We start from the raw sequence: 27,092 nt of genomic DNA, 5'->3' as shown, positions 1-27,092 counted from the left end.
TTCTTGCAGCATGCTTATCTGACTTTGATATGAGGGTAATGTTGGCCTTGTAGAATGAATTAGGGAGGGCTTCTTCAGTTTTTTTGAAGAGTTCAAGCAAAATTGGAGTCAAGTCTTTTGGGATTGTTTGGTAGAATACCCCTGTGAAACCATCTTACTCTGGGCTTTTCTTTGTTGAGAGGTTGAAACTGATTCAATCTCTTTACTAGTAATAGGTTTGTTCAGCTCTTGAGTCAATGAAGGTAGTTTAGGAATTTGTTTCTAGGAATTTGTTCATTTCAATTACTATATCTAATTTATTGGCATACAGCTGTGCAGAGTATTCCCTCATACACCTATTGACTTCAGTGAGGTCTGTAGTAATGTCCCTAGTTTTCCCTTCTAATTTTTGTTATTTGTATCCTCTTTATTCTTTTCTTGTCAGTCTAGCTAAATGTCAGTTTCACTGATCTTTCAAAGAACTACATTTTGGTTTGTTGAATCTATTCTGTTATTCTTGTTGTTACTGTTCTTTACTTCATTTATTTCCACTGTCATTTTTGTTTTATTCCTTCCTTCTGCTCACTTTGGGTTTAGCTTTTCTTTTTCTTGGTGCTTCCAGTTTTGAGGTTAGATTTTTTTATTTGATTTTAATGTAAGCATTTAGTGACACAGATTTCCCTCTCAGCACTGCCTGTGCTGCATCTCATGAGCTTCGGTAGGTCCTATTTTCATTTGCCTCAAGACATTTCCTAATTTCACTTCTGATTTCCTCTTTCACCTACCCACTGGATGTTTAAGAGTATGTTGTTTAATTTCCACAAATTTGTGAATTTTATATTTTCCCTGTTATTGATTTCTACCTTCATTCCATTGTGGTTGGAGAATACATATCGTATAATTTCAATACTGTTAATCGATAATAATTTATCAAGACTGATGGTTTATTTCGTTACATTTCTTTCCCATCTTTTTGTCAGGAGGGCATTGTCAACTCCACAATGCCAGGGCCAAAGTTATACCTGGAAGTCAGTGAGACTTTCATCCTTGAATGTCATGTCCCATGTAGGAGGAAGGGTAATGATTTTCCCTTTAGAGGTGGGCTTAGAGATAGAGAGGCCACATCTGAGCAACAAAAGAGGTTTTCTGGAAGTAACTTTTAGGCATAATCTCTCCACTACGGAAATGTTTCATAAAAGCAAGCCTCAAGATCAAGGACTTGGCCTAATAACTTGGGAGTCCCTAATGTTTTAGAGAGTATTAGGGGTTGCCCAGTTGGGAAAGTTTAATAGTTACATACGCTTTCTCTAGTCCCTCAAGGGATCTTGGCAATAAATTAAAATTATCTGCCCACCATACTGTGGTATGTATCCAGATTATAGTAAGCTCTTCAGAATTACAATCTCCCTTATTTTTTAAAGAAAATCTCACTGTATATGAAGTTCTTGGAAGGCAGTTGGTTTCCTTGTACTGCAAGTATTTGAACCCACTGCCTTCTTGTCTCCATGGTTTCTGATAAGAAATTGGCACTCAATGTAATTGGGACTCCCTTGTGTATAACATTCCTTTTCTCTTGCAACTCAGAATTCTCTTCTTGTTCTCTGCATTTAATAGTGTAAGCAATATAAGATAAGATGTAATTTTCTTCATGTTTAACCTCTTTGGTGTTCTCTGGACTTCTTGGATGTGGATATTCACATGTACTTTAAGTTTTGACAGTTTTCTGTCATTATTTCTTTGGATATATCTCCTGCAGTTTTCTCTCTTTCTGGGACTCCACAATGAATATGTTGGTGTACTAGATAGTGTCCTAGAGGTATCTTACGCTGTTTTCACTTAAAAAAAAAATTTTAACTGTATAATATAACATATATACAAAGCAAAGAAAGAAAGAAAAGAGTAATAATTTTCAAAGTACACTTCAACAAGTAGTTCCAGAACAGATCCCAGAGTTTGTCACAGGCTACCATTTCAACATCTCAGATTTTTCCTTCTAGCTGCTCCAAAACACTGGAACATATTCCTTTGCTAAATCCCATTTTCTGTTATACCTCCTCCTTGTCCTTTAATCCTTCTCCCTATCTATAGGGATCTTTGGGGAATGCCTGTTCTGACTTTTTCATGTTGAGATGGAGTGTCTACACTAAAGGATAAGGGGACATAATTAATTGATAATCCTGGAGAGGCTGGTTCCTCCTCTGACTTTCAGTATTTATATTACCTAGGTACCCTCTGGGAACTATATGTTCTAGGAAGGCAAACCTAGTGCATGAAATCTTTACAGAGAGTCACTTCAAGCCTGTTTTAGTTTTTTAAAGCTACTGTAATGCAATATACCATAAATGAACTGGCTTTTAAAAGGGGGAATTTATTAAGTTGCAAGTTTATAGTTCTATGGCTGTAATGTTCAAACTAAGGCATCCAGGAAAAGATACTTTGATCCAAGAAAGGCTGATGAGTCCAGAACACCCGTCAGCTAGAAAAGCACATGGTGACATCTGCTAGCTTTCTCTCCTCATTTCACAATGCTTTCCCATAGGCGTTTTCCTTCCACATCTCCACAGGTCTCTGGCTGTGTGGGCTCAGTTGGTGCTCAAGCTTTTCCTAAAATGATTTCTTCTTAAAAAGCTCCAGTAAGTAACCCCCCCTTTAATGGGTGGAGACACATCTCCATGGAAACCACCTAATCAAAAGTTATCACCCACAGTTGTTGGGTCACATCTTCATGGAAACTATCAAAAGGATCCCACCCAGCAATACTGAATGAGGATTAAAGAGCATGGTTTTTCTGGGGGGTACACAACTGGCATAGAGCCTAGTGTTCTTAAGAACCAACAGAAGTGATGCTGATTGGGGTTTAGCAAATTATGGTAATTAGCACTATCTAACTGAAGTTCGCATAAGAGGAGCCTCGAGAAGAGGCTCTTAACTCCATTTGATCTCTCTTGGCCACTGATACCTTATTTTATTACCTTTCTTTTCCCCATTTTGGTCAGGAAGGCACTGTCGATTCGATGCTGCCAGGGTCAGTTTCATCAACGCCCCATGTTGTCAGGGAGATTTTCAACCCTGAAAGGCTTGTACCACTTAGGAGGGAGGGCAATGACTTTCCTTGCAGAGTTGGCCTTAGAGAGTGAGAGGCCGGCCACACATGAGCAACAAAGAGGTTTCCTGGAAGCAACTGTTAGGCCTCATTATGAGGCGTTTTGGCTTCTTCCCTACAGAAGTAAATTTCATAAGAGCAAGCCTCAAAATCCAGGGCTTGATATCCTCCTCTGGGGCTATGAATATGTTTGATTAATAAATTTTTGTTTGATTTCATCTGTCATATATCATGGGTTCATCTACCTTGTACTATTCAGGGTAGGGGATCCCTCCTCACCAGTACAGTGAATAGGATATGATCCAAACAATATCCTGAATAAAGCTGTCCTGCTTTTATTTGTACCATATAAGCTTCTGGTTTCTATTTCATATAGAGGTACACTGATATTTTTTTTTTTTAAACTTAAGATTTAACTTAAATCTTCTTTGATTTCAAGCTAATAAAGAATAAAAGACAATTCCCAAATATAGTGCCACTTTAGAGCAATGTTTCTCAACTAGTGGAATTAGAAGCAGGGACTTTGTTTTTCTGCCGTTCAGTATGGACCCTCAGTTACAAAGATGTCAGACTTGGAAAAAGAAAACACAAAGCTGACTGGAATTATAAGTATAATGAACAAAGCTGAGAGTGAAAATGGGTGAACAAGGAGGCTAGGGGCAAGTATGGCACCAGAAGGAAAAATAAAGGATAAAAACGAGGACTGGACAATGATGGTAGTTAACTGTACAAATAAAAGAAAGTTCTACAAGAACAAGAACAAATGCCACTATTAACAAGGTATAAAGATGGGATGTTACATGGGAAAAGATAAAATTAATGCAAAATAGGGTCTACAATTAACAGTAATACTGTAATAGTCTTTCATTAGTTGTACAAAGGCAATATACCAAAGCTAAATGCCAAAAAGAGGGACATACAAGGGAAAAGTATGAGATTCTTTTTCCCCCTTCTTTCTTTTCAGAAGAAATGGAAATGTTTTCATATCGATTGTGCTGGTGAATGCATGACTATATGATCATACCGGGAGCCACGGACTGTACACTCAGTGTGGACTGTTTGGTACATGAATACAACTAAAAAAAAACCCCACAAAAAACAGAAAACTACAATTGCTGGAGAAGATGTGGAGAAAGTGATATACCTATTCACTGATGGTAGGAAGCAGAATTGTGCAGTCTCTCTGGAGGGCAGTGTGGGCGGGTTCCACAAGAAGTGAATATAGGGTTGACATACGATCCTGCAATCCCGTTACTAGGTATATACTCAGAAGAACTATAAGCAGGGGCACAAACAGACATTTGCACACTGATGCTTACGGTGGCATTATTAAAAACCGACAATGGATGGAGGTGGCCCAAGGGTCCACTGACTGATGAGTGGAAGGGTGAATTGCGGTGCATACATATGATGGAATATTGTGCAATTGCAGAAAGGAAGGAACTCATGATGTGAATGAACTCATGATGTGAATGAACCATGGGGGCATTATGCTGCGCAAAATAAGCCAGAAACAAAAGAACACATATTGTGTGGCTTCACCAACATAAGCTAACAATAATGAGCAAACTCTGAGAATTAAACTTGAGAGCACAGATTACCAGGAGATAGAAAGTGGGTAGATAGTGTGCAATCGATGCTTAAGGAGTACAGAATATTCAATAAGGTACATTGTACAGGTTTGAAAACGAATAGCAAAATACTGTGTGCTGTAGCACAATACTCTAAGTGTAATTAACAAAGCAGGGTGTGAATATGGTTGAAAGAGCAAAGAGTCATGTATGTCACCCAGAAGGAAAGCTAGGGGAAAAAAATTGGGACTGTATAACTTCGTAAAACCCAGAGCAAACAATGGTGGTGGTTAACTGTATTAACGTAAGAGAGTTCTTACATGAGCTAGAACAAGAATACGTCACTATTACAAGGTGTTAACTCTAGGGGGTTATATGGGGAGAAAATACAATTCATGTAAACTAAGGTCTATAGTTAACAGTAACACTGTAATATTCTTTCATTAATTGTAACAAAGGCACTATACCAAACTAAATGGCAGTAACAGGGGGATATAAGGCGTATGGGATATTTTTCTTTGGAAGAAATGAGAATGTTTTCATACTGACTGTAGTGGTGAATAAATAACTATTTGATTATATCAAGAGCTATTGATTGTACACTTAGAATGGATTATATGGCATATGAATAAAACCATTAAAAAAAAAATACAGGGGTTGCCTCCTATTTTCTTGGGAGTCCCCAGTGGTTGAGAGAGAACCTGGGACTTCCCACATGGAAGAGTTTAATAGTTCCATATATATATACATATACATATATATATATATACACACACACATATATATACATATATATTCCACCCCCCTTCAGATCCAAGATATTCTACCACTACTTTTTTTTTTTTGCATTGGCAGGCACCGGGAAGTGAAGCCGGGTCTCCAGCATGGCAGGCGAGAACTCTGCTGAAGATCTAGAGTACATACACCATCATCTTTTGCTCTGCAACCTAATTTACCTTAGACCCAGCCAGACTGGCTTTGTTTTAAACTCTAATTGAGGCCTGATCTCTTTTTCATTTACTTTATCTGTTATTATGTATAACTATACTAACTTTCAGGTCTGTAGCACTTCATTTCTGGGACCTTGGTATCACAGAGCTACTAAAAGTTACAAGGAAATACCAGCTGATACAAATATAGCTCAGTGTCTCAGAATCCAGAAATACATCTACAACTTGAGAAGAAATCTGGCTGCTGTAAGGGCCCATAACCTAGGCTCCCGTTTTCTTATAAACGTTTTCTGAGAGAGACCTTAGCATATTTGTTCTTCTGTTTTTAGTTTATTTCACACAGCCCAATGCCCCCAAAGTTTATTTAGTTCATTATGTGCCCTTCGAGGTCCTTCTTTTTGTAGCCACACCAAATTCCATCATACAATGTGTCACCATTTACCATTGTACTTCTCAGTCACTGTATCCTTTGGCTCCCTCCAACTATTGGGCATCAGGGATAACGTCCAAAATAAACAAACCATGTCTTACAGTACCTTCGTTTGGTTGTACAATCAGCAGCACTCTAAATTTTAGACAATTTTCATTAGTCCATGATGACAAAGAATCAGCAAACATAATGTCACCAATTACCAAATCAAAACTACTCCTTATCACTTGTCCCTCTCTTCTCCCCTCCATTTAGTTGACTCTGGTAGTGCTTTGGTACTGTTGATGTTTTCGTGTTAACTATTGGCCATAGCATACATTTTTAGTTTTCCCCCTATATCCCTCTACTACTGACTCTTTACCCACTATTGAAACATTGAAGTAGTTCATGTGAGAAATTATTTATAATCATAAATTTCATCATTGGGATACATGGCATTATACACCCTCTTTCAATCACATTCACCTTCAATTTTGGCAATGATACTTATAAACCTGCTACGTAGTTACATCACTTCTATCAATTCTCTTGCATTTAGATTCAACTTCTTTGGGCAGCCTTTCCTTCACCTCTATTTGTGTTGTTTATGCTTTTAATTAGTTTTTCTGCTCCTCAGTCTGAGTCATTCACATGTCTGTCTTCAGGTTCATTAATTCTTTCTTCTGCCAGTCTCAATCTCTGCTCTTGAAACCAACCTGAGCATTTTTTATTGCAGTTATTGTGTTCTTAAACTCAAGTAGTTTTGTTTAGGGCCTTCTGAAATTTCTATCTCTTACTTAAGACTCTCATATTGAATATTCATTGTTTTCTTGATAGATTTTAGTGCTTTCTCTGTGGTTTCCTCCATCTCCTTAAATGTTTTTAAGATCATTTTCTTTAAAGGCTTTCTTTGGTATGTCCATATTTTCATCTTCTTTGTTGGTATTGTCTAGATTTTTATCCTCTTCTGTTGGATAGGCCATCACTTTGTGTTTCTTTGTCTTTTTTTTGTCCTTTTTTGCAGACCATACATTTTAACAGTTTAATAAAATGTTAACTCCGGGATTTATTCTTTGAGATACATTTCTTGGTTTTCTAACAAGCCTGTGATAAAACAGATTTTCTTGAGCTTCAGCCCTCCCAACAGGAAGGTCTACCCAAGGTGAATGCAGGGTGCAGGGTTTTCCCTGTTTTTCTGGGCCTATATCTTGGCCTGTGTTTTTGCTTGTCAGTTGTTTTGGAGTTCCCCTGCTTAAAGGAGTTCGGCTGTCCCCTCTGTTTCCTAGGGACAGGTCTCCCTGTCCTGGGTGTTTGAACCTTGGCGGGCCTTGGTTCCAGACTGCCCACCTCCATAGTCCTTCACACTCCTTTTGTTGTCTCAATCTGCTTTTTTTTTTTTTAAATAACATGCTTTAATTAAAACAATGTCTAAAATATTGTAATGAATATCAAACATTTTAATGAAATATTTTACATTATTTCATATAAGGCCTTCAAAATCATATGTGTATTTTACACTAACAGCAAATCCTAGTTTGAACTAGCTATATTTCAACCTGCTTCAATCTGTTTCAATCTGCTTTTGTCTAGGGCAAATTCTGGAAGGTAGGCACACTGGAGAGGACTTTCCCAAATCAGTCTTTCCCAGCCAAAACAAGGCCAGGGACCCACAAAGGGGGCATAAACCGGCCACAAAGTACCTTGGGATGAGATCAGGAAGGGTGCCAAGAATTTCTCCAATGGCTCCTCAAAACTAAGCTTTCCTGATCTGACCAACAAAGGCAATCCTTAAACTGTCCCTCAAAACCCTGAGGAAGTGCAGCACCTTTAAGTCTCCACCACTATTCCTATTTCTGTCTGGGTGTGGGTTAAAACAATGGCTGCTCAGAGCTGGATCCCAAACAATATGAATTTGCTAATCAAAAGCCATGATCAGCGATTGGCTGTGCCTACCCCTGGTCTTGGGGGAGAGGATTTTTTATCTTTTTTTTTTTTTTTTTTTACATGGGCAGGCACCAGGAATCGAACCCAGGTCCTCTGGCATCACAGGCAAGCATTCCTGACTGTTGAGCCACCGCGGCCTTTATGTCTTCTGTCACCACTGAGCTAGGGCCTGGGTCCCAAGGTGGTCTGCCACAAGAGGGCAGGATAGCCGCTGGAAGCCGCTGTGTGAAGGGAACAATTAACTGTTCTTTACTGTAAAGTATCAGCCTTTCCTCCAGCTCTTTTGGATGCTATACAGTGTTGTTCTTCTGGCCTCTGGAGCTTCAAAATAGTTGTTTCAGACAGTTCCTGCCTGTTTAATCATTGTTTTGGTGGAACGACTCAGTACTTGAGCTCCCAAGTGTGCCATTTTCCTGCAATCCCCCCACCCTCACTCCTTATAGCTATTTCTTACTATTAAAAAAAGAAACATTCTAGAAAAACATTTGTGACAAAAACCCCATATATAAATCTATATCCCATCAATTAATATTAGAACAGAAGATGCCTCAAATTCAGAAGAAATACGATTTTCTCTTGAAATTATCATAACTCTTTATCTCTAATAAATTTCAGCTGAAAACTAGTGAGCTAGCATCTGCAGAACAGTAAATATCTTCAAAGAAGTACATGAGCCATGAAAAGTTATTCATAAACTAATATAAGAATATTATCAGGGTCCATGTTCAACCACATTTTATTCTATATGATCATAAACTTTGTTAGGAAAAAAGCAAAATTTTTAAATTTTAATGGCAAAATTCTATTTGGGCTACTATTTAATGGGATTTTCATACAAAATTTCTCAACTCTCTATCTCCAAATTAAAGGAATACTGTGTCTCCAATTTCTTTAAGCATATATCTGTACCACAGGCTAAATAAGCTCAGTTCAAACATGTATCTTTTCCCAATAATCCAGCCACAAAACTGCATATCTAAGCTCTGTATGACTGACTACTGTTTTAGGACTGTAGGAAGTCTGTTCACAATAGGAACTATTCTATAAGGGAGAGTTCTATTACGTCATAGTGTAAAATTTTTAACTTTTTATAAGAAACTTTACAACAAGTACAATTTACTAAAATGTATTTTACAGGTCCTTAAACAGAATTAGAATTAGATAAAAACTGGTTTAAGGACAAGAAATCTTGCTGGCATCATCTTCAAAATCTACCCGGCATCACATAATTTCTCACCACCACCTCCATGGCTCTTGATCTGAGTCAATGACTGCAATGGTCTCCTAGCGCCTCTTTGTTCAATGGAGCCTACTATGAATATGAATATCCTATATAATTGCTCATCCTACCTCCATTCCTGATACAGCTTTTCATTCTTCTACCACACTTTAATTTCTAACATACTGAAAATCAACTTGTATTTAAAGTCTGTTTCTCCATGTCTGAACATAAACCCCACAGGAGCAGCAATCTTTACTTTGTTCTCTAACCTGGCACATGAAGCATGATCAGTATTTTTAAATGAATGAACAAGAACATTTCCATTTATAAAACAAATATGAAGAACCATATCATTTAGTAATCAATTATTTTAGATGAATAATATTAATTATGACAAAAACATTCATAACATGCTCTTATTACTCAGAGCTTACCATACCAGATAAAATAAGCAGTTCGATGATTTCTGCATCTCCAAGATAGGCAGCAGCATGCAGTGGGGTTCTCTTTTCATTGTCCTGTGGCAAGAAGGAAATGTGGAATGTAAATTTTAAAATAGAGCTTAATACAATATACTTTAAACCCAGAAAAAAAACATTAACTACCAACTTTTTACTTCCATAATTCTAGGCTGGACTGCAAATCGTATTAATAAAATGGGTTATTTCCTTGCTAGAAAAAGTCTATCTAAAAAGAAAAATTCTAAGATGGCAAAGAAATAGCTTTCTTTGAATAAAGATGTCCATTCACAAGCAAATTTCTTTTACTTCACAATGTTGCCTTTTTTTTTGCCAATGCACACAGTTTAGAACTGTCTACCTATTTAAATAAAACAAACGTAAAGATTTACTTATCAAATGCTTCCACTGGAATTTCCCTAAGTAACAAAACCAAAAAATATCTTTGAGGATTTGCAACAAATCCCTTCACGCAGACTAAGTATTTTCTTTAAAGTTCCTGCCAATTTTGTTCTCAGCTCCAAAATATATTCATACCTATTTTAATATCAAAATACATATCCCTCCAACTCTTTCTCCAGGACGAAATGCTACATCTAATGGATGGCTGTATGTACCTCCTCCTGCAAAACAACAATGTTCTCCAGTTTGAGAAGCAAGATCTTAGGGTCAAAACACATTCACGGATTTTTAATTTATATTTAAACTCCATTTAAGATTACAACAGAGTATTGCTGACTTGGCTGTATCGCAGAAAGCTATTCATTTAGAAATACTTATTTTGAAATTCATATCCAATTGTGATAAAGGATTTTGGCAGACTGCTGGTTGTTTTCCATTTTTTGTTTTTTCTTTTGTCCATAGGAATACAGTTTTATGTGGTCATTTAGCCACCCAACAAGATAATACACTTCTTATTTAGCCTCCTTTAAAGTTATGTTACTTAATGTGAACCAAAGGTAAGTGAGTGGAAGTAAGCACAACTTTTAGGTCATCACCGACTTAAGGACATACTCCCCCCTAAAGCTGAATCAATACTTCCCCTCTTCTCACAGGTAGATGTAAAACCGAGCCAGCTTTGATTATCTGGGACTATATCCTAGAAATCTGTTAAGTAACAAGATTCCTGGGACATGACATCCAGGGATGAAAGTCTCCCTGGCATGAGAGATAACCTCCAGAGATGAGCCTGGCCTGGCACCAAGGGATCAACAATGCCATCCTGACTAAAGGGGAGAAAAGAAGTGTAACAAATAAGGTATCAGTGGCTGAGAGAGTTCAAATAGAATTGAGAGGTTACTCTGGAGGTCACTCTTATGCATGCTTCAGTTAGACAATGCTACATATCACAACTTGCCAAATCCCAACCAAAACTATTCCTGCCAATTCTAAAAAATACCTAGGGCACTATATAAAATTCTACAAAGGTTCCATGTACTAGGTAACTCTCCCAAACCCATAACCTCCAGATGGGTCCCTGGGCCAGACAAAGTCCTTACGTGCAGATGGGCCGGCCCTCTCAGAACATCAATTAGTTCCATCCCCTTACCTCATATTATTGACAGCCCCTCCTAACATGAAAAAGTTAGAATGGGCAACCCAAATACCCCTAAAGATTGGGAGAAAGATCAAAGATGATGGTGGAGTTATACAGAGAAAGCCAGATTTAAGCAAATGAGCATGAGTGCTGAATCATTACACTGATATTTCTTTTAGTCTCAAATTGAAAAACCTATCTATTGCATAGGATAAGTCAAGTCATTTATGTATAAGAGATATCTTGAATTCTATGACTCAATGCCTTGAATCCTCCAGTACCTTAGAGCAGCTAGAAACAAAAACCTAAAATTGTAAAATTGTAACCCATATCAAACTCTGAAATCTGTTCTACAATTGTTACAATGTACTTTCAAATTTATTGCTTTTATGCATATGTTATTTAAACAGAAGGAGGAGCATAACAAAGATACAATTTAACAAATGAGTATGATTGCTGAATCATCATATTGATATTTCTGTTGGTCTCCAGTGTCTTGGAGTAGCAAGAAGAAAAAATGAAAAATCGTACCAAATCCATACCAAACTTTAAAATCTGTTCTATAACTACCTGTTAAAATGTACTCTGACATTTATTGCTTTTCTGTATATACATTAAATTTCACAATAAAAAAAATGTTAAAAAAGAAAAGAAACAAGATCCTGAATGATATCATAGAGCAGTTGCTCCACCAGCCTGGATCACACAACTCCAGATAATTAAGAGAAATAAATTTATTAAAATAGGTAACACATTTCTAAGTCTTTTACCAACACCTTCAAAGATTTAAAAAAAATGAAAATTTTACTTCATTTAGTAATAATTTTCTGGTTTGAAAATCTCTCAATTGTTCTAAGAAAGAATAGGTGGACCATTGAACATAAATGAGGAAAAACAGTATTAGGCAAAAGAGAGGTTAAAAATAGCCACAGGGTGGGTCACGGTGGCACAGAAGGCAAGAATGCTTGCCTGCAATGTCAGAGGACCCGGGTTCGATTTCTGGTGCCTGCCCATGTTAAAAAAAAAAAAAAAAAAAGGGAATTTCTAGTACCTATATTAAAAAAAAAAAAAAATAGCCACAGGCAATTTTTAAAAAGGCTTAGCTAATCTAGCTAAGGCCTTATAAAAATGTATACAACATATAATGATCAATGGTTTTCATACATATAAAATATATTTTTTAATATATTTGTGACATTGTTTTTGTACTGACAAAAACGATAGCTACTCCAGTAAGGAGAGGCTGGTATAGTAGCTATTGATGTTAAATTGTTTAGTAGGCAAAGAGTTCTTGTTTCTTTAACCAAAATTGATTTCCATGACTATGATTTTTTATTCCAAAATATTCCCCCAGCAAACAGAATGATGTGCAAGAAACTACTCAACAAATAGTTGTGGAAAAAGTTAACATGGAACTACTACAATGTCAGAATTTATTTAAAGCTCAATACCTAATTTAGTCCTTTTAATAAAAAGGGTGCTTTGCTTACTGATTTTCAGTGTTACTCACTAATATCACCAACTTCCCTAGAATGTTTAACTATAATCAGACCTACTCAAATTGAAAAACATATCAATGGCACAGGATAAGCTGCAAAGGATAAGCCAAATGAGTCATTTCTGTGCAAGAGATGTCTTGGATTCTATGACTCAAAACCTTGAATTCTACTGATGATTCATTCATATATAACTCAGATGAACATAATCTTCTACAAATGAAATTGAAGGGAAAAAAGGAAAACTGGTTAATTTCTAAAAAGAAAATGTTTAATCATTTTTTATTTTATCACTACAGTCAAATATCAAAAATCAGGCAATAAAATATTTAAATTTAATATTCGCTTAAGTGAAATTTATTAACATGAAAAACTGATCATCTTCTTAAACAGATTAATTCCAATTTGAGTAATGTTTCAGATAAAAACATTCCTAATGTGCGCAGACAAAATAATTAAGCATATTTATTTAACATAGGATGCAAAATACTAGAAACAATTTAAATGCCCACCAACAGGGTACTGATACCTGAAATTACTGCATATGAGAAGCTCTTAATCAACCTTCTTTTATTTGACTCATGATTAACAAATATTCCTTGTTTACTGAGTAAAATAAAGATTGCTGAGTTTGGCAAACCATGTACTTTGACTAGGAGGCTCTTGCTCCCACCACTGGGTGTATGTTTATCAAGGGTAAGATATGTTTCCTACCACAACTGTCTGTACCAACTGTACCTGTTATTATAATACATAACTTAATTAATAGCATTTAAATGGCAAAATAGGAATAAAAACAGATTTTTTTTCTACAATCACTAGGTTAAATACTACAGAAAGAAAATGAAGGAAAGTTAAGCAAAAAGAATTACTAAATTGGGTCTAGCAAAGACAACCGAAACACTAAGATAAAAAAGTAAACATATGGCGGAATTCTGCCCTAAGATTGTTTCTAAAGTTTCTGAATTCTCACATCACTTGAACAAAACCCAAAATGAGAGTTCCAAATAATACACTGTGGATTCAGTCTATACAAGAAAGATGGCATGGAACTTGTGTCAGTGGACATCCATTATCAACACAAAGGCCCTGGGCCCAATTTCAAACAACTGGCTCGTGAACATATACTGTCACAATAAAAAAGTTTAAGCTATGTGTCACTTTTTATGACTCCCTGAGTTAGACTTTTATTGGACTCTCACAACTACCAGTTATGAGAACACTGGATAAGCAGACTTCTGATGTCGTACAACCAGATAATGCAATACTATACTTCCAATTTAAAATAAGGAATAGAGCTTGTATCAATGCAATAATCTCTAAAGCACAGTATTAAATGAAAAATGTAGGTTTGGAGCAACTACATATAGAAGGCTCTATAGACACTGAGGCTTGAATATGCATAAAATGTGAGGGGGAGGAGAGGAGGGATAAGGGAAGAGGGGAGGACAGAGGAGAAGAGAATAGGCAGAGAAAAGAAAAACTGGAAGACTAGGGTTTAAGTGTGAAAAAATTTTTTTATTTTTATGGTCTTTTCTACTGTTTGCAGTTCTTACCATGTACATGCTCCAAAAGTAAAAAAAAAAAAAAAAAATTAAAAACAAGTTATTTCACAATGAACAGAAAAGCATTTTAATAAAAATACTAAAATCCTAAAACCAATTTTCCATACCACAAGAACCAGATGCCTTTTAAAAAACAGTTCCCAGAGAATAACAACATGGATGGACTTTAAGGACATTATACTGAGTGAGATAAGCCAAAAACAAAAGGACAAATACTGTATGGTCTCACTGATATGAACTGACATTAGTGAATAAACTTGGAATATTTCATTGGTAACAGAGACCATCAGGAGATAGAAATAGGGTAAGATATTGGGTAATTGGAGCTGAAGGGATACAGACTATACAACAGGACTGAATAAAAAAACTCAAATGGACAGCACAATACTACCTAACTGTAATACAATTATGTTAAAACACTGAATGAAGCTGCATGTAAGAATGATAAGAGGGAGGAGGGCTGGGGACATAAACGAAATCAGAAAGAAAGATAGAGGTTAAAGATTGAGATGGTATAATCTAGGAATGTCTAGCGTGTATAAAATAGTGACTAAATGTAAATTTTAAAAATATTTTTGCATGAGGAAGAACAAAGGAATGTTGTTATTGCAGGGTGCTGAAAATAGATGGTAATTAATATTTTAAAATGCCACCTTATGTGTGAGACTAAAGCAAAAAATGTTTGTTAAAAAATTTATATTTTGATTAGTGCATTTCCTAATATAACTTATGTAGATAGTTTGATTGAACGCCATAAGTACTTGGAATCTCAGGTAGGACATGAGATTTTGTTGGTTTGTCCTGAGTGACGCCCCGATGAATCCCAGAGTGATTTGATCAGTGAGTGGAAAAGTATTTGCAAACTTCCCTTTGGGGAATGGTGAGAACGGGAGAAATGCAACTTCCCCAAGTTGAATTCTTCATATTCTCACAAGCAGTGTGGACAACCAAAGTTATAGGCTGAGCCCCCAGTCTTGGGGTTTGCTCATATGAAACTTAACCCCACAAAGGATAGGTCAAGTCTACTCAAAATTTAGGCCTAAGAGTCACCCCCAAGAAAGCCTCTTTTGTTGCTCAGATGTGGCCTCTCTCTCCAGCCAACAAAACAAGCAATCTCACCACCCTTCCCCTGTCTACATGGGACATGACTCCCAGGGGTGTGGACCTTCCTGGCAATGTGGGACAGAAATCCTGGAATGAGCTGAGACTCAGTATCAAGGGATTGAGAAAAACCCTAGAATGAGCTGAGACTTAGCATCAAGGGACTAAGAAAACCTTCTCGACCAAAAGGGGGAAAAGTGAAATGAGACAAAGTGTCAATGGCTGAGAGATTCCAAACAGAGTTGAGAGGTTGTCCTGGAGGTTATTCTTATGCATCAAGCAGATATCACCTTGTTATTCAAGATGTAATGGAGAGGCTGGAGGGAACTGCCTGAAAACGTAGAGCTGTGTTCTAGTAGCCATGTTTCTTGAGGATGACTGAATAATGATACAGCTGTCACAATGTGACTGTGTGATTGTGAAAACCTTGTGTCTGATGCTCCTTTTATCTACCTTGTCAAGAAATTAGTAGAACATATGGAATAAAAATAAATAATAGGGGGAACAAATGTTAAAATAAACTTAGTTTGAAATGCGAGTGATAAATGAAAGTGAGGGGTAAGGGGTATGGTATGTATAATCTTTTTTTTTTCTATTATTGTTTTATTTCTTTTTCTGAATTGATGCAAATGTTCTAAGAAATGATGAATATGCAACTATGTGATGATTTTGAGAATTACTGAATATATATGTAGAACGGAGTTATATGTTAATATTTGTTCTTAATTTTTTTAATTAATAAATTTTTTAAAAAGGCATACTAAAAATGATAAAAGAAACATACTGTAAAAAAACAAACAAACAAACAAAAAAGCCAGTTCCCAGATAGTAAGCCAGTTTATTTTAGAAACAATTACATCTCAATGTGGTACTCCAAAATAATTCCAACTAGAGTTATTAAATACACACACACACAATACTCAGAAAAGTTCTGGAACTCATTTGATAACACGGTATTTTTAATCTCATACTTTGAAGGAGACACATTTTTTACAATTTCTACGTAAATGTTTTGAAAAGATGATTAGGACTACAAAAAAGGTGATTTTAAGTCTTTCTCCTCTTCCAATGCCCCTCCTTCAAATAAAAGCAAACAAAAATGGCTCTGGCTTTTATAAGCAATTATCCTGAACGAAGAGCAATAAAACATATTAGAAGGGTTAATTGAGACCAGTTAATTGAGACTAACCAATTTGGGCTTAGGCCAAATTGTCATGTCTCTGGTATATGACAGAAGAGCTACATAAGAACTCAAGGGAGTTTTTTGTGGTGGCAGAACAGTTTTGTAACCTGAATGAGGTGCTAGTTTTATAAATCTATATATGTGATGACATTTCACAGAAGTACACACAAAGACATACCTTGAACTATTCCTCAAATGACTGATACAAAAATTACAAATACACTAAGGACTTTAGTATACCAATTTCAATTTCCTGGTTTTGATAATATGCTACTAGTGCTGGATGATGGAAACGGGGCCTCTCAGTACTATTTCTACAATTTCTAATGTGCCTATCAAAGTTTAAGAAGTGGTCAGAAACACCCTGAGTTATGCTTTAGTTTATACGTTGCGTTACGATGAACTCCAAATGCAGTCTGCAAAATACGAGGCAAGCTTAGACAACCAGGGAAGATCCAGTAAGGCTATGAGGAAAGAACAGACTCTATGGTGGATCCCAAGCACAGGCAAATAAAAAGATTAAACCTGAAGAGAAGTTTTAAGCTTTAAATCAAATCTGGACTAAGCCTGTATTTGTAACATTCTCAACATTTTCTATGGAAGTTTTAACTTAAAGCAGATTTCAGGATCAAGTTAAAATAAGAGGAAATACGTAGAGCAGAAAATAGGGAAGTAAAGTTAGGAATGACCAAGTGAGGCAGTGGATTTGTACAAGGAGAAATACTTAAAACTGGCACAAGAGAATTCATCTGCTTTATGGATTCAACCACAACCTTCATAACAATGACTATTCTATAAGTCAGCCTTTGCCCAGATCCTGAAAGTGTTCATGTGTATTAGTTACAAGTGCTTAGAAAGAATAATAATACTAGTAATCACAACTAGCATTTATCTACGCTTGCTTTATGCCAAGACTGCTCTAAACACTTCACCTCACAGGTTCAAGTAGGAGAACGTATACCCTTGTTTTATAGATGAGAAAATTGAGACAGTCTTATAAAAAGTGAGAAAGGTTTTTAAGAAAGTAAGTCAAGGTAAGTCAAGGTAATCCTGATCCAGAATAAAGATTCCAGGACAGGCAATTGGGCTCAAGGGTACATGTTGTTAATTTATTATATTGCCTCTACTTATAATTCTCCATTACCTGTTTACCATGGTGTGCTTAAAACTAATCACTCTTCCTCAAAACATTCTGTGATTTGACTTCCCTTTTTCTTCTCAATGTTGGCATAACTTTCTTGGTAATTTTATTTTCCTCTTCTCTATTTTCTCCATTTACATCTAATGGTTACTCTCTTTGTTGCTCCTCTCCATTTGGCTTTTTCTTTTGGGTTATGTTATGGTGTCATAACTAGGTATTGAGGATCTAAAGAAAGCAAACTAATTTCATACCCTCATAGGACCTAGCTTGGTTACATCCTCATATGCACTAGTGAGGCCTAAACGAATTACAATGTTAGTGGAGAAATCCTGGAATGAATTAATGATATTCTAATGTGTTATAGGTTGAGAAAGACTTTTGTATTTACTTTGGGGTCCTTAGCATAAAACACATTCTATAACTGCCTCCCACAGACAACTAATAGATAAATGTAATTAAAAACCAGTTCCATGATGCCGGCTATGAATTCTTCCCCAAGGATACTTTGAAAACCTCTGTAGAATATTAAGATTTTAGACAACAATATGAAAAATCACTACCATTTAGCAAAGTAAAATAACATCAAAACTGTTTCAATTAAGGTGAATAAATACAGTCTATCTATTATCATCCTTAAAAACTACTATTTATTGAACATTTACACATAAGACAGAATTCCTGGGTGCAAGTGACAAATCCAATTTTAACTAATTTAGGCAGAGTGAATTTACTTGGAAGGACAATGGCATATCTCCTGGAATTAAGCACTAAACAATCAAATTTAGGAAAGGAAAGGTACATGTGACTGGGCCACAAGCACAACCAATCTTAAGTACTTGAAAATGTTCAGGACTCTGTATTCTAATAACCTAAAAGAGTATCTGGATTGGCTCAATTTAGGTTAGATACCCATTTGTATACTGATCAACTGAGAGTAGGGAAAGAAGACATACTGTAGTAACATAGTGGTTCCCACAGCAATGGGGAGCATTTCTCCAAAACAAAAAAGGACAATCTTACAGATCTTTTTTATAGTAGGCACTGCAAAAGCACCTGACATATCTTACTTTTCAAAATTATCACATAGTTTAGTATGCATTATTTCTAGTTTAAAGATGAGGAAACTGCTTCCATAGCTCAAGCTCTTAACTAAAACACTGTACTGACAACCAACTAATTAAATGTAAACAATAAGTGAGGCTTAACCACATGCAAGTTGGTAATCTTGAAAGCAACAAAACTGCAGCAAGTAAATTACTCGGCAATCTGAGGGGGTGGCTGTGCTGTCTCACACTTAAGAAAGATGAAATCTAGCTTCATACATGGAAGAGAACCATGATCAGCCTATAAACTATCTATCTCTAAATTCTTTTTCCATATTCACACAGAAGGGAAAAGGAAATAAGCTATCTTTCCTTTCACCCCTTCAGATAACCTACACTATCTAGAGCAGAGATCCAGGATTGTATATATTTAGGTACCTGAGACACTGACTGGGTCTAAACTTCTAAGCTTCTGACAATGTTTAGCAAGAGGCTCATACCAACAGTAAACACTTTAAAAACGTTAGTGCTGTGAGTTGGAAAAAGAAAAAAAAAGAAAAACAGAACAAGCCCAGAACACAATACTAAGTGTATAAAATCAAAATCATATGCTTACAGAGCAATACTACACTTTTTGTAAGGACTCATGCTGATTCAAGGATACATACCAGATTGTACCTCCTGGAATCCTAATTTTCTGCTAAAACCCAATCTGTGGCTGCCTGTCTAGACACTCACATAGAACTCCTCCCCTATTCCCCCAAATGCTTACACACCAGACAATTCACCAATGATCATCTAACAGGTAATCAGCTATATTTTAAATACTATAAAATGATCTAATTCGCAAACTTTAAAAAATATTTTTAAAAAAGCTTCATCTCCAATAATGACCCTAAAAAGCAAGGGATGCTTTTTTTCACAACAAGTGCAATCTAGTCTATAAGGGATTCAGAGGCAGAACTACAATAGCTGCTCAATACGTATTTGCTGACTCATAAAAAGACAGATTAAAGTCAAATAGTAGGATAGTGATTCAAAACCTAAAGCAATTTGAGCATGTTTAGTTTTGACACTAAATAACAGTAGGCCAGGAGATTTTAGGTGACTCCTCAAAAATTTCTGTAAAAGAACACTGCAATAACTATGTATTAGGAAGAAATTCGAGAGAGGGTGACAGAAGCAGGGAAGAGGGAAATAAGTTGTTCTCTTATTTCAACATACTAATCACATTTTTAAAGCAGCTAATTACTTGTATCCTTTTGTATATTTTCTTTAAAAGTACAGAAAAATACTGATTAAAAATGGCTTAAAATTTTTTTAAAAAATCAAAGAAAACAGATAACATGGAGTTCATCAAAATTAATAAAGACTTCTGTATATCAAAAGACACTTTCAAGACAGTGAAAAGACAACCTATAGAATAGGAGAAAATAACTGGGAACCATATAGCAGGATAAAGGACTTAAATCAGAATTTTTAAAAAACACCTACAATTCATCAACCAAAAAACAGATAACTGAATTTAAAAATGAGCAAAGGACATGAACAGACATTTTTGCAAAAAAAAAATCCAACTGGCCAAAAGACACATTAAAAGATGCATACACACAAAAAAACCCACATAGAAAACAGCAAGTTGGTGAGGTGGGGAGGAAAAGAACCCTTGTACATTGTTGGTGAGAATGTAGAATGGTGCAGTCACTATGGCAAACAGTTTGTCAGTTCCTCAGAAAGCTAAACATGGAGTTACTAGATAATGTGACAATCTCACATCTTAGTATATATCCACAAGAACTGAAAACAGGGACCCAAGTGGATATCTATCAAACAATTTTTATAGCAGTATTAGTTATGAAAACCAAAAGGAGGAAGCAACAAAATGCCCATCCACAGATGAATACATAAACAAAAAGTGTATACACACACAAACACACAATGGAATAGTATCCAGACATAAAAAGGAAGTAATGCTGAGTGCTACAACATGGATAAAATGTGAAGACATCATGTTGACTTAAATAAGCCAGACACAAAAAATAAATAAGCAAATTTCACAGAGACAAAGAGTAGATTATAAGTTACCAAGGGCTGATTATCAAATGAAGAAAAACAAACAGAACTCATTGTCAAAACGCTTGATCTAAAATAAATGCTAAACGAATTTCTTCAAACTACATGGAAATGATACAGGAAACACAGATCTTTAGGAAGGAAGGAAGGAAGGAAACACAATTAAAATATCTGGGTATATAGAACTGACTAATTTAAAAAATTTTGAAACATGTATGACTGTTGAAAACACTTGAACATTATCTGGGAATGGATTCTATTTCTTCTTGAAGTCAATGTTGGTTGTTCATGTTCATTTTCTCAAAGAACCAACTTCTGGTTTTGTTGATTTTCTCAATTGTTTTCATGTTCTCAATTTCATTTACTTCTGCTCTAATCTTCATTATTTCTTTCCTTTTGCTAGCTTTGGGGTTAGTTTGCTGTTCTTTCTCTATTTCTTCCAAGTGGACAGTTAATTCCTCAATTTTTGCCCTTTCTTCTTTTTTGATATAGGCAGTTAGGGCAATAAATTTCCCTCTTAGCACTGCCTTTGCTGCATCCCATAAGTTTTAATGCATTGTGTTTTCATTTTCATTTGCCTTGAGATATTTACTGATTTCTCTTGTAATTTCTTCCTTGACCCACTGGTTGTTCAAGAGTGTGCTGAAGAGCCTCCAGATATTTGTGGATTTTCTGGCACTCAGCCCTTTGTTGATTTCCAACTTCATTCCTTTATGATTTGAGAAAGTGTTTTGCATGATTTCAATCTTTTTAAATTTATTGAGACTTGCTTTGTGACCCAGGATATGGTCTATCCTTGAGAATGCTCCATGAGCACTTGAGAAAAAGGTGTATCCTGCTGTTGTGGGATGTAATGTTCTATAAATGTCTGTTAAGTCCAGCTCATTTATCTTATTATTCAAATTCTCTATTTCTTTATTGATCCTCTGTCTAGATGTCCTGTCCATTGATAACAGTGTGGAATTGAAGTCGCCAGCTATTATGGTAGATGTGTCAATTTCTCTTTTCAGTGTTTTCAGTGTTTGCCTCATGCATTCTGGAGAATCCTGGCTTGGTGCATAAATATTTATGACTGTTAATACTTCTTGTTGAATTGTTCCTTTTATTAATACATAGTGTCCTTCTTTGTCTCTTTCAACTGTTTTACATTTGAACTCTAATTTGTTGGATATTAGTATAGCTACTCCTGCTCTTTTCTGATTGTTATTTGCATGAAATATCTTTTCCCAACCTTTCACTTTCAACCTATGTTTATTCTTGGATCTAAGATGTGTTTCGTATAGACAGCATATAGATGGGTACTGTTTTTTAATCTATTCTGCCAGTCTATGCCTTTTGATTGGGGAGTTTAATCCATTAACATTTAGTGTTATTACTGTACACGTAGTACTTTCTTCTACCATTTTGCCTTTTGGATTTTATATATCATATCTAATTTTTCATCTTTTTACCTTTACTGACAATCTTCCTTTCTACACTCTTCTCCACACCTCTCTCTTTTGTCTTTTCGTATCTGCCTCTAGTGCTTCCTTTAGTATTTCTTGCAGAGCCGGTCTCTTGTTCACAAATTCTCTCAGTGATTTTTTGTCTGAAAATATTTTAATTTCGCCCTCATTTTTGAAGGACAATTTTGTTGGATATAGAATTCTTGGTTGGCAGTTTTTCTCTTTTAGTAATTTAAATATATCATCCCACTGTCTTCTTGCCTCCATGGTTTCTGCTGAGAAATCTATGCATAGCCTTACTGGGCTTCCCTTGTATGTGATGGACTGCTTTTCTCTTGCTGCTTTCAAGATTCTCTCCTTCTCTTCGGCCTCATGACATTCTGATTAGTAAGTGTCTTGGAGTATGTCTATTTGGATCTATTCTCTTTGGGGTACGCTGCACTTTTTGGATTTTGTAATTTTAAGTGTTTCATACGAGTTGGGAAATTTTCAGTGATAATTTCCTCCATTAGTTTTTCTCCTCCTTTTCCCTTCTCTTCTTCTTCTGGGACACCCACAACATATATATTTGCGTACTTCATGTTGTTATTCAGCTCCCTGAGTCCCTGCTTATATTTTTCCATTCTTTTCCCTATATTTTCTTTCACTTGTCGGATTTCAGATGTTCCATCCTACAGTTCACTAATCTTATCTTCTGCCTCTTGAAATCTAACATTGTAGGTTTCCATTGTTTTTCCATCTCTTCTACTGTACCTTTCATTCCCATAAGTTCTGTGATTTCTTTTTTCAGACTTTCAATTTCTTCTTTTTGTCCATTCCTTGCCTTCTTTAAATCCTCCCTCAATTCATTGATTTGATTTTTGATGAGGTTTTCCAAGTCTGTTTGAACATTTCAAACTAATTGTTTCAACTCCTGTATCTCATTTGAATTGTTGGTGTGTTCCTTTGACTGGGCCATATCTTCCATTTTCCTAGTGTGATTTGTTATTTTTTGCAGAGTTCAGGCATTTAATTACCTTAATTAGTTTATTCTGGAGATTGTTTTCACTTGTTTTACCTAGGATTTCCTTGCTGGATGAATTTGTTGTCTGTTCTTTGACATTCAGTTCAGCTTATTCTGGACTACTAGCTTAGGTTTTGTCTAACAGAGCAGAATTTTTCACTTCTTGTTTCTTACCTTACTGGTACGGTGCCCTTTTCCCTCCATTCTCAGGAGGGTCTACTTAGGTATTATACACCCCAGCTAGATTTTCCCAGACCAAACTGGTCTCCTGTCAGGAGGAAAGAGTCACCTGTATCAATTTTCCCTGAGGGTGAGACCCAGCAGGTTGAAAGACTTTCCTGTGAAGTCTCTGGGCTCTGTTTTTCTTATCCTGCCCAGTATGTGGCGCTTGTCTGCCTGCAGGTCCATTAACTTTGCAGTACCTTTAACTTTGGCAGACTTTCCCTGCTGGGGGTGTGGTGGAGACAGAGCAGAGGTTGTAGGCTGGCTTTAATGGCTTCAAATTTCCAAGCCATTTGGAAATTTGGCTGGGGTCTGAATTCCTTGAGGGAGGGATTTCACCTGAGTTGGGCCTCACCCCTCCCCTGGGGAAGGCACAGGCTCCAAATAAGCTCTCAAACAAGCTTGTTTCTGCCTATGCCTGGGGCAGCTGCAGCCTAAGAAGCCCTGCCACTGCATCCAAAGGCAGTCAAGCCTTTGTAGAAACACAGCCACAAAAACCTCTGTTTCTTTTTTTTCCTTTTTCCGTCAGTGCCGCCCCCTCAGTGATGGCGTAAAAATCAGCAACCTCCGCTTTGACCAGGTTCACCTGAGCTGGGGGCCTACTTTTAGTAGTCAGAATTTGTGAATTAATTCCACACTTGAAGCTTAGTTGTGTTCAGTCCCTGCTGTGGTAAAGTCTCTTTTCTTTCCCCTCTGTGACGCAGTCTGTGTGTGAGGAGCACCAGCTGCCACAGCTTGGGGAACTCACAGTTCTTGGGGGCTCACAGCCGATCCAGCTGGTCCAGACTGGGGTATGCTGTGTGTCTGGTCACTGACATGGCCCCAGCAGTCGTTCTGTACTGTTCCTGGTTATTTAGTAGCTGCTCTGGAGGACAAACTAACTTCCACATCTCACTAATCCGCCATCTTGGCACCTCTCCCACAACAACACTGGGAATGGATTCTTACGTACAACATATAAAATATGGCAACTATAACATAAAAGGAGGTTGAGTAGAGGCTCTTGTTTTATTATACTGAAGTGATAAAATAAGACTGTGAAAAGACACGTATGTATATTGTAATCCCTAGACTCAATACTAGTAAAATAATAAAAAGAGATATGGTCAAAATGCCAATAGATAACTTAAAAGGAATAATAAATATATCCAAATAATAAAAAGGGAAGAAATGGGAAAAGAACAAAAGCCTGAAAAAATAAAAATAATAAAATGACAGACCTAAATGCAGCCACTTCAAAAATACATTAAACATAAAAAGTCTAGACAAACCAACAAAACAGATTATCTTATGGATATTAAAAACAAGACCCAACAATATACTATCTATAAGAAACCCACTTTAAACATAATGATACAGATGCATTAAAAGTAAAAAGATATATCATTCAAATACATGCAAACAAGCAAAAGTAGGTCTAGTAATATCACAGAATAGGATTCAAAAGAAGGAAAATTAGCAGGGCTGAAAAAAGGACATTACCTAGTGGTACAACGGTCAGTTCTTCAAAAATACATGACAATCCTAAATGTGTATGGTCCTAATAACAGAGCTTCAAATTATATGGAAGAAAAAGCTAATAGAAATGAAGGGAGAAATAAACAATATGCAATTTTATAGACAGACTTCAATCCAATAGCACAAATAAGTACACAGAAAATTAGCAAGAATAGAAATGACCTGAACAACACTATCAATCAACTGGACCTAAAAGATATTTATAAAACATACTAGCTAACAAAAAAAGAATATTTTTCAAATGCACTTTAAACATTCACCAAGTTAGACAATATTCTAGGCCATAAAACATATCTTAACACATTAAAATGGAAATCATACAAATGATGTTTTCAGATCATAACTGGAACTATTAGAAATCAGTTACAGAAAGTTATCAGGATAAAAATAAACCAAATCCATAAATGAAAGAAAAATTTACTCAGGAAAAGAAAATACATAGACAGAATAGAATAGTCCCTTAACTACTAAAGAAATTTAACTCATAGGTAAAAACTTTCTAACAAAGAAAACACTAAGACTAGACAGTTACACTGGCAAATTCTACCAAATATTTAAGGAAGAAATAATGCCAATTCTACACAACCCCTTCTAGAAAATAAAGAGGAGGGCACACTACTCCTTTATGAGGCCAGTATTATTACCCCAATACTAAGGATAAAGATATTACAAGAAAACTACAGACCAATATCACTATAAACATAGACATAAATATCTTCAACATTAGCAAACTGAATCCAGCAGCATATGAAAATTCCTTGATTTGTACATTACAAGCAAGCAGGGTTTATTCTTTAAACAATGAATTAAAATAAAATGTAATCCAATATAGTAACAGACCAAATTAATGGAAAAACAAAAACAAAAACAAAAACAAAACCCGTGATCTTTGCATTTAACAAAACTCATCCAATCATGATGGATAAATAAGGCTAACACCTTATTTAATGCTTTCTTTGTAAGACTGGGAACAAGGATAGCCACTCTCACCATGCCTATTCAATCTCATACTGGAATTTCTAATCAGTGCAATAGTGAAAGAAAGGAAATAAAAAGTATACAAATATGGGGCTGAAGATAAAAATTGTCTTTATTAACAGATGACACTTTTATGTAGAAAATCTCAAGGAATCTACAAAAAAGCGACTATAACTAAAAAAGGAATTTAGAAAGTTGCTGAATACAAAGTCAATATAAAAAATCAATTCGTATTTCTATATAATAGCAACAAACTGCAAATCAAAATTTAAATGAGAGTACTATTTATAACAGAAGAGATAGAAAGATGGAAAGAAAAGGAAAAGTATGTATAAAAACCTAACAAAATTTACAAGATTTCATGCTGAAAATTATAAAACACTCATGAAAGAAATCAAGGAAGACATAAATAAGTGGAGAGGGAGATCATATTCATTGATTGGGAGACTCAATATTGCTAAGCTGTCAGAGAGGATTGTGGGAAGATGGCAGAGTATGAACTCCAGAAATCAGTCTCTCCACCTGTACAACTATTAAACAGACAGGAGCTCTCTCAATCAAATATTCTGAAACTCCAGAGGTCCAGGAGAACACTATATAGCATCCAAGGAAGAGGCTGGTAAATCATGGCAAAGAACAGTAAATTGCCCTCTCTAAGTAATGCTTACTGTGGCAGGCTACAGTGAGGTCTGGCCCATGGAATAGCTTCCTGGTGTCAGAAAAGGTCATTATTAATCCTGAAAACTATTCCCCAAGATCTAGGGGTGGGTGGGCATGGGCTGATTGTTGATCATAGCTTTTGAATAGCAACTTTGAATCATTGGGGTCTGAATCCGACAGTGGCCAATGCTCCATTCCACCATGGAAAAGGCAATGCATAAGACTCCAAGGTAGTACCATTCCTCAGGGTGCAGAGGACAGTTGAACGTTTATAACTGCTGCAAATGTCAAGAAAATGCAGCTTTTTGGACTCTGGCCCCACCCACTACCCCTCTCCACGGCCATAGGAAGGCAGCTAGCCAGTGCTTCCTTTGTGGATCCCTGGCCTTGTACAGGCTGGGAAAGACTGACTTGGAAAACTCCTTTCCAGGTATGTATTCCATTCCCTCACAGAATTTGCCCTTCAGGCCAAAGCAGCTTGAGACAAGGAA

General features: G+C 36.1%; 1 protein-coding gene across 18 annotated transcripts in view; it reads right to left on the bottom strand.

Annotated features, from left to right (window-relative positions):
• ANKRD28 (ankyrin repeat domain 28) overlaps positions 1-27,092 on the bottom strand; it is a 263,653-nt gene that overhangs the window by 131,285 nt on the left and 105,276 nt on the right. For 15 of the 18 annotated variants that reach the window (XM_077130054.1, XM_077130056.1, XM_077130060.1 and 12 more), the window contains one exon: positions 9,618-9,696. In XM_077130054.1, coding sequence (XP_076986169.1) covers positions 9,618-9,692 — 75 coding nt within the window. In that variant the 5' untranslated portion in view covers positions 9,693-9,696. Of the gene's footprint in view, positions 1-2,951; positions 3,760-9,617; positions 9,697-27,092 lie in introns of those variants that run through there. The other 3 variants (XM_077130072.1, XM_077130068.1, XM_077130061.1) reach the window with 1 other exon arrangement.

The sequence above is a fragment of the Tamandua tetradactyla genome, chromosome 15 (genome assembly GCF_023851605.1).
Source record: "Tamandua tetradactyla isolate mTamTet1 chromosome 15, mTamTet1.pri, whole genome shotgun sequence".
In the NCBI taxonomy this organism is placed as follows: domain Eukaryota; kingdom Metazoa; phylum Chordata; class Mammalia; order Pilosa; family Myrmecophagidae; genus Tamandua; species Tamandua tetradactyla.
This window is presented reverse-complemented; position numbering and strand designations above follow the sequence as displayed.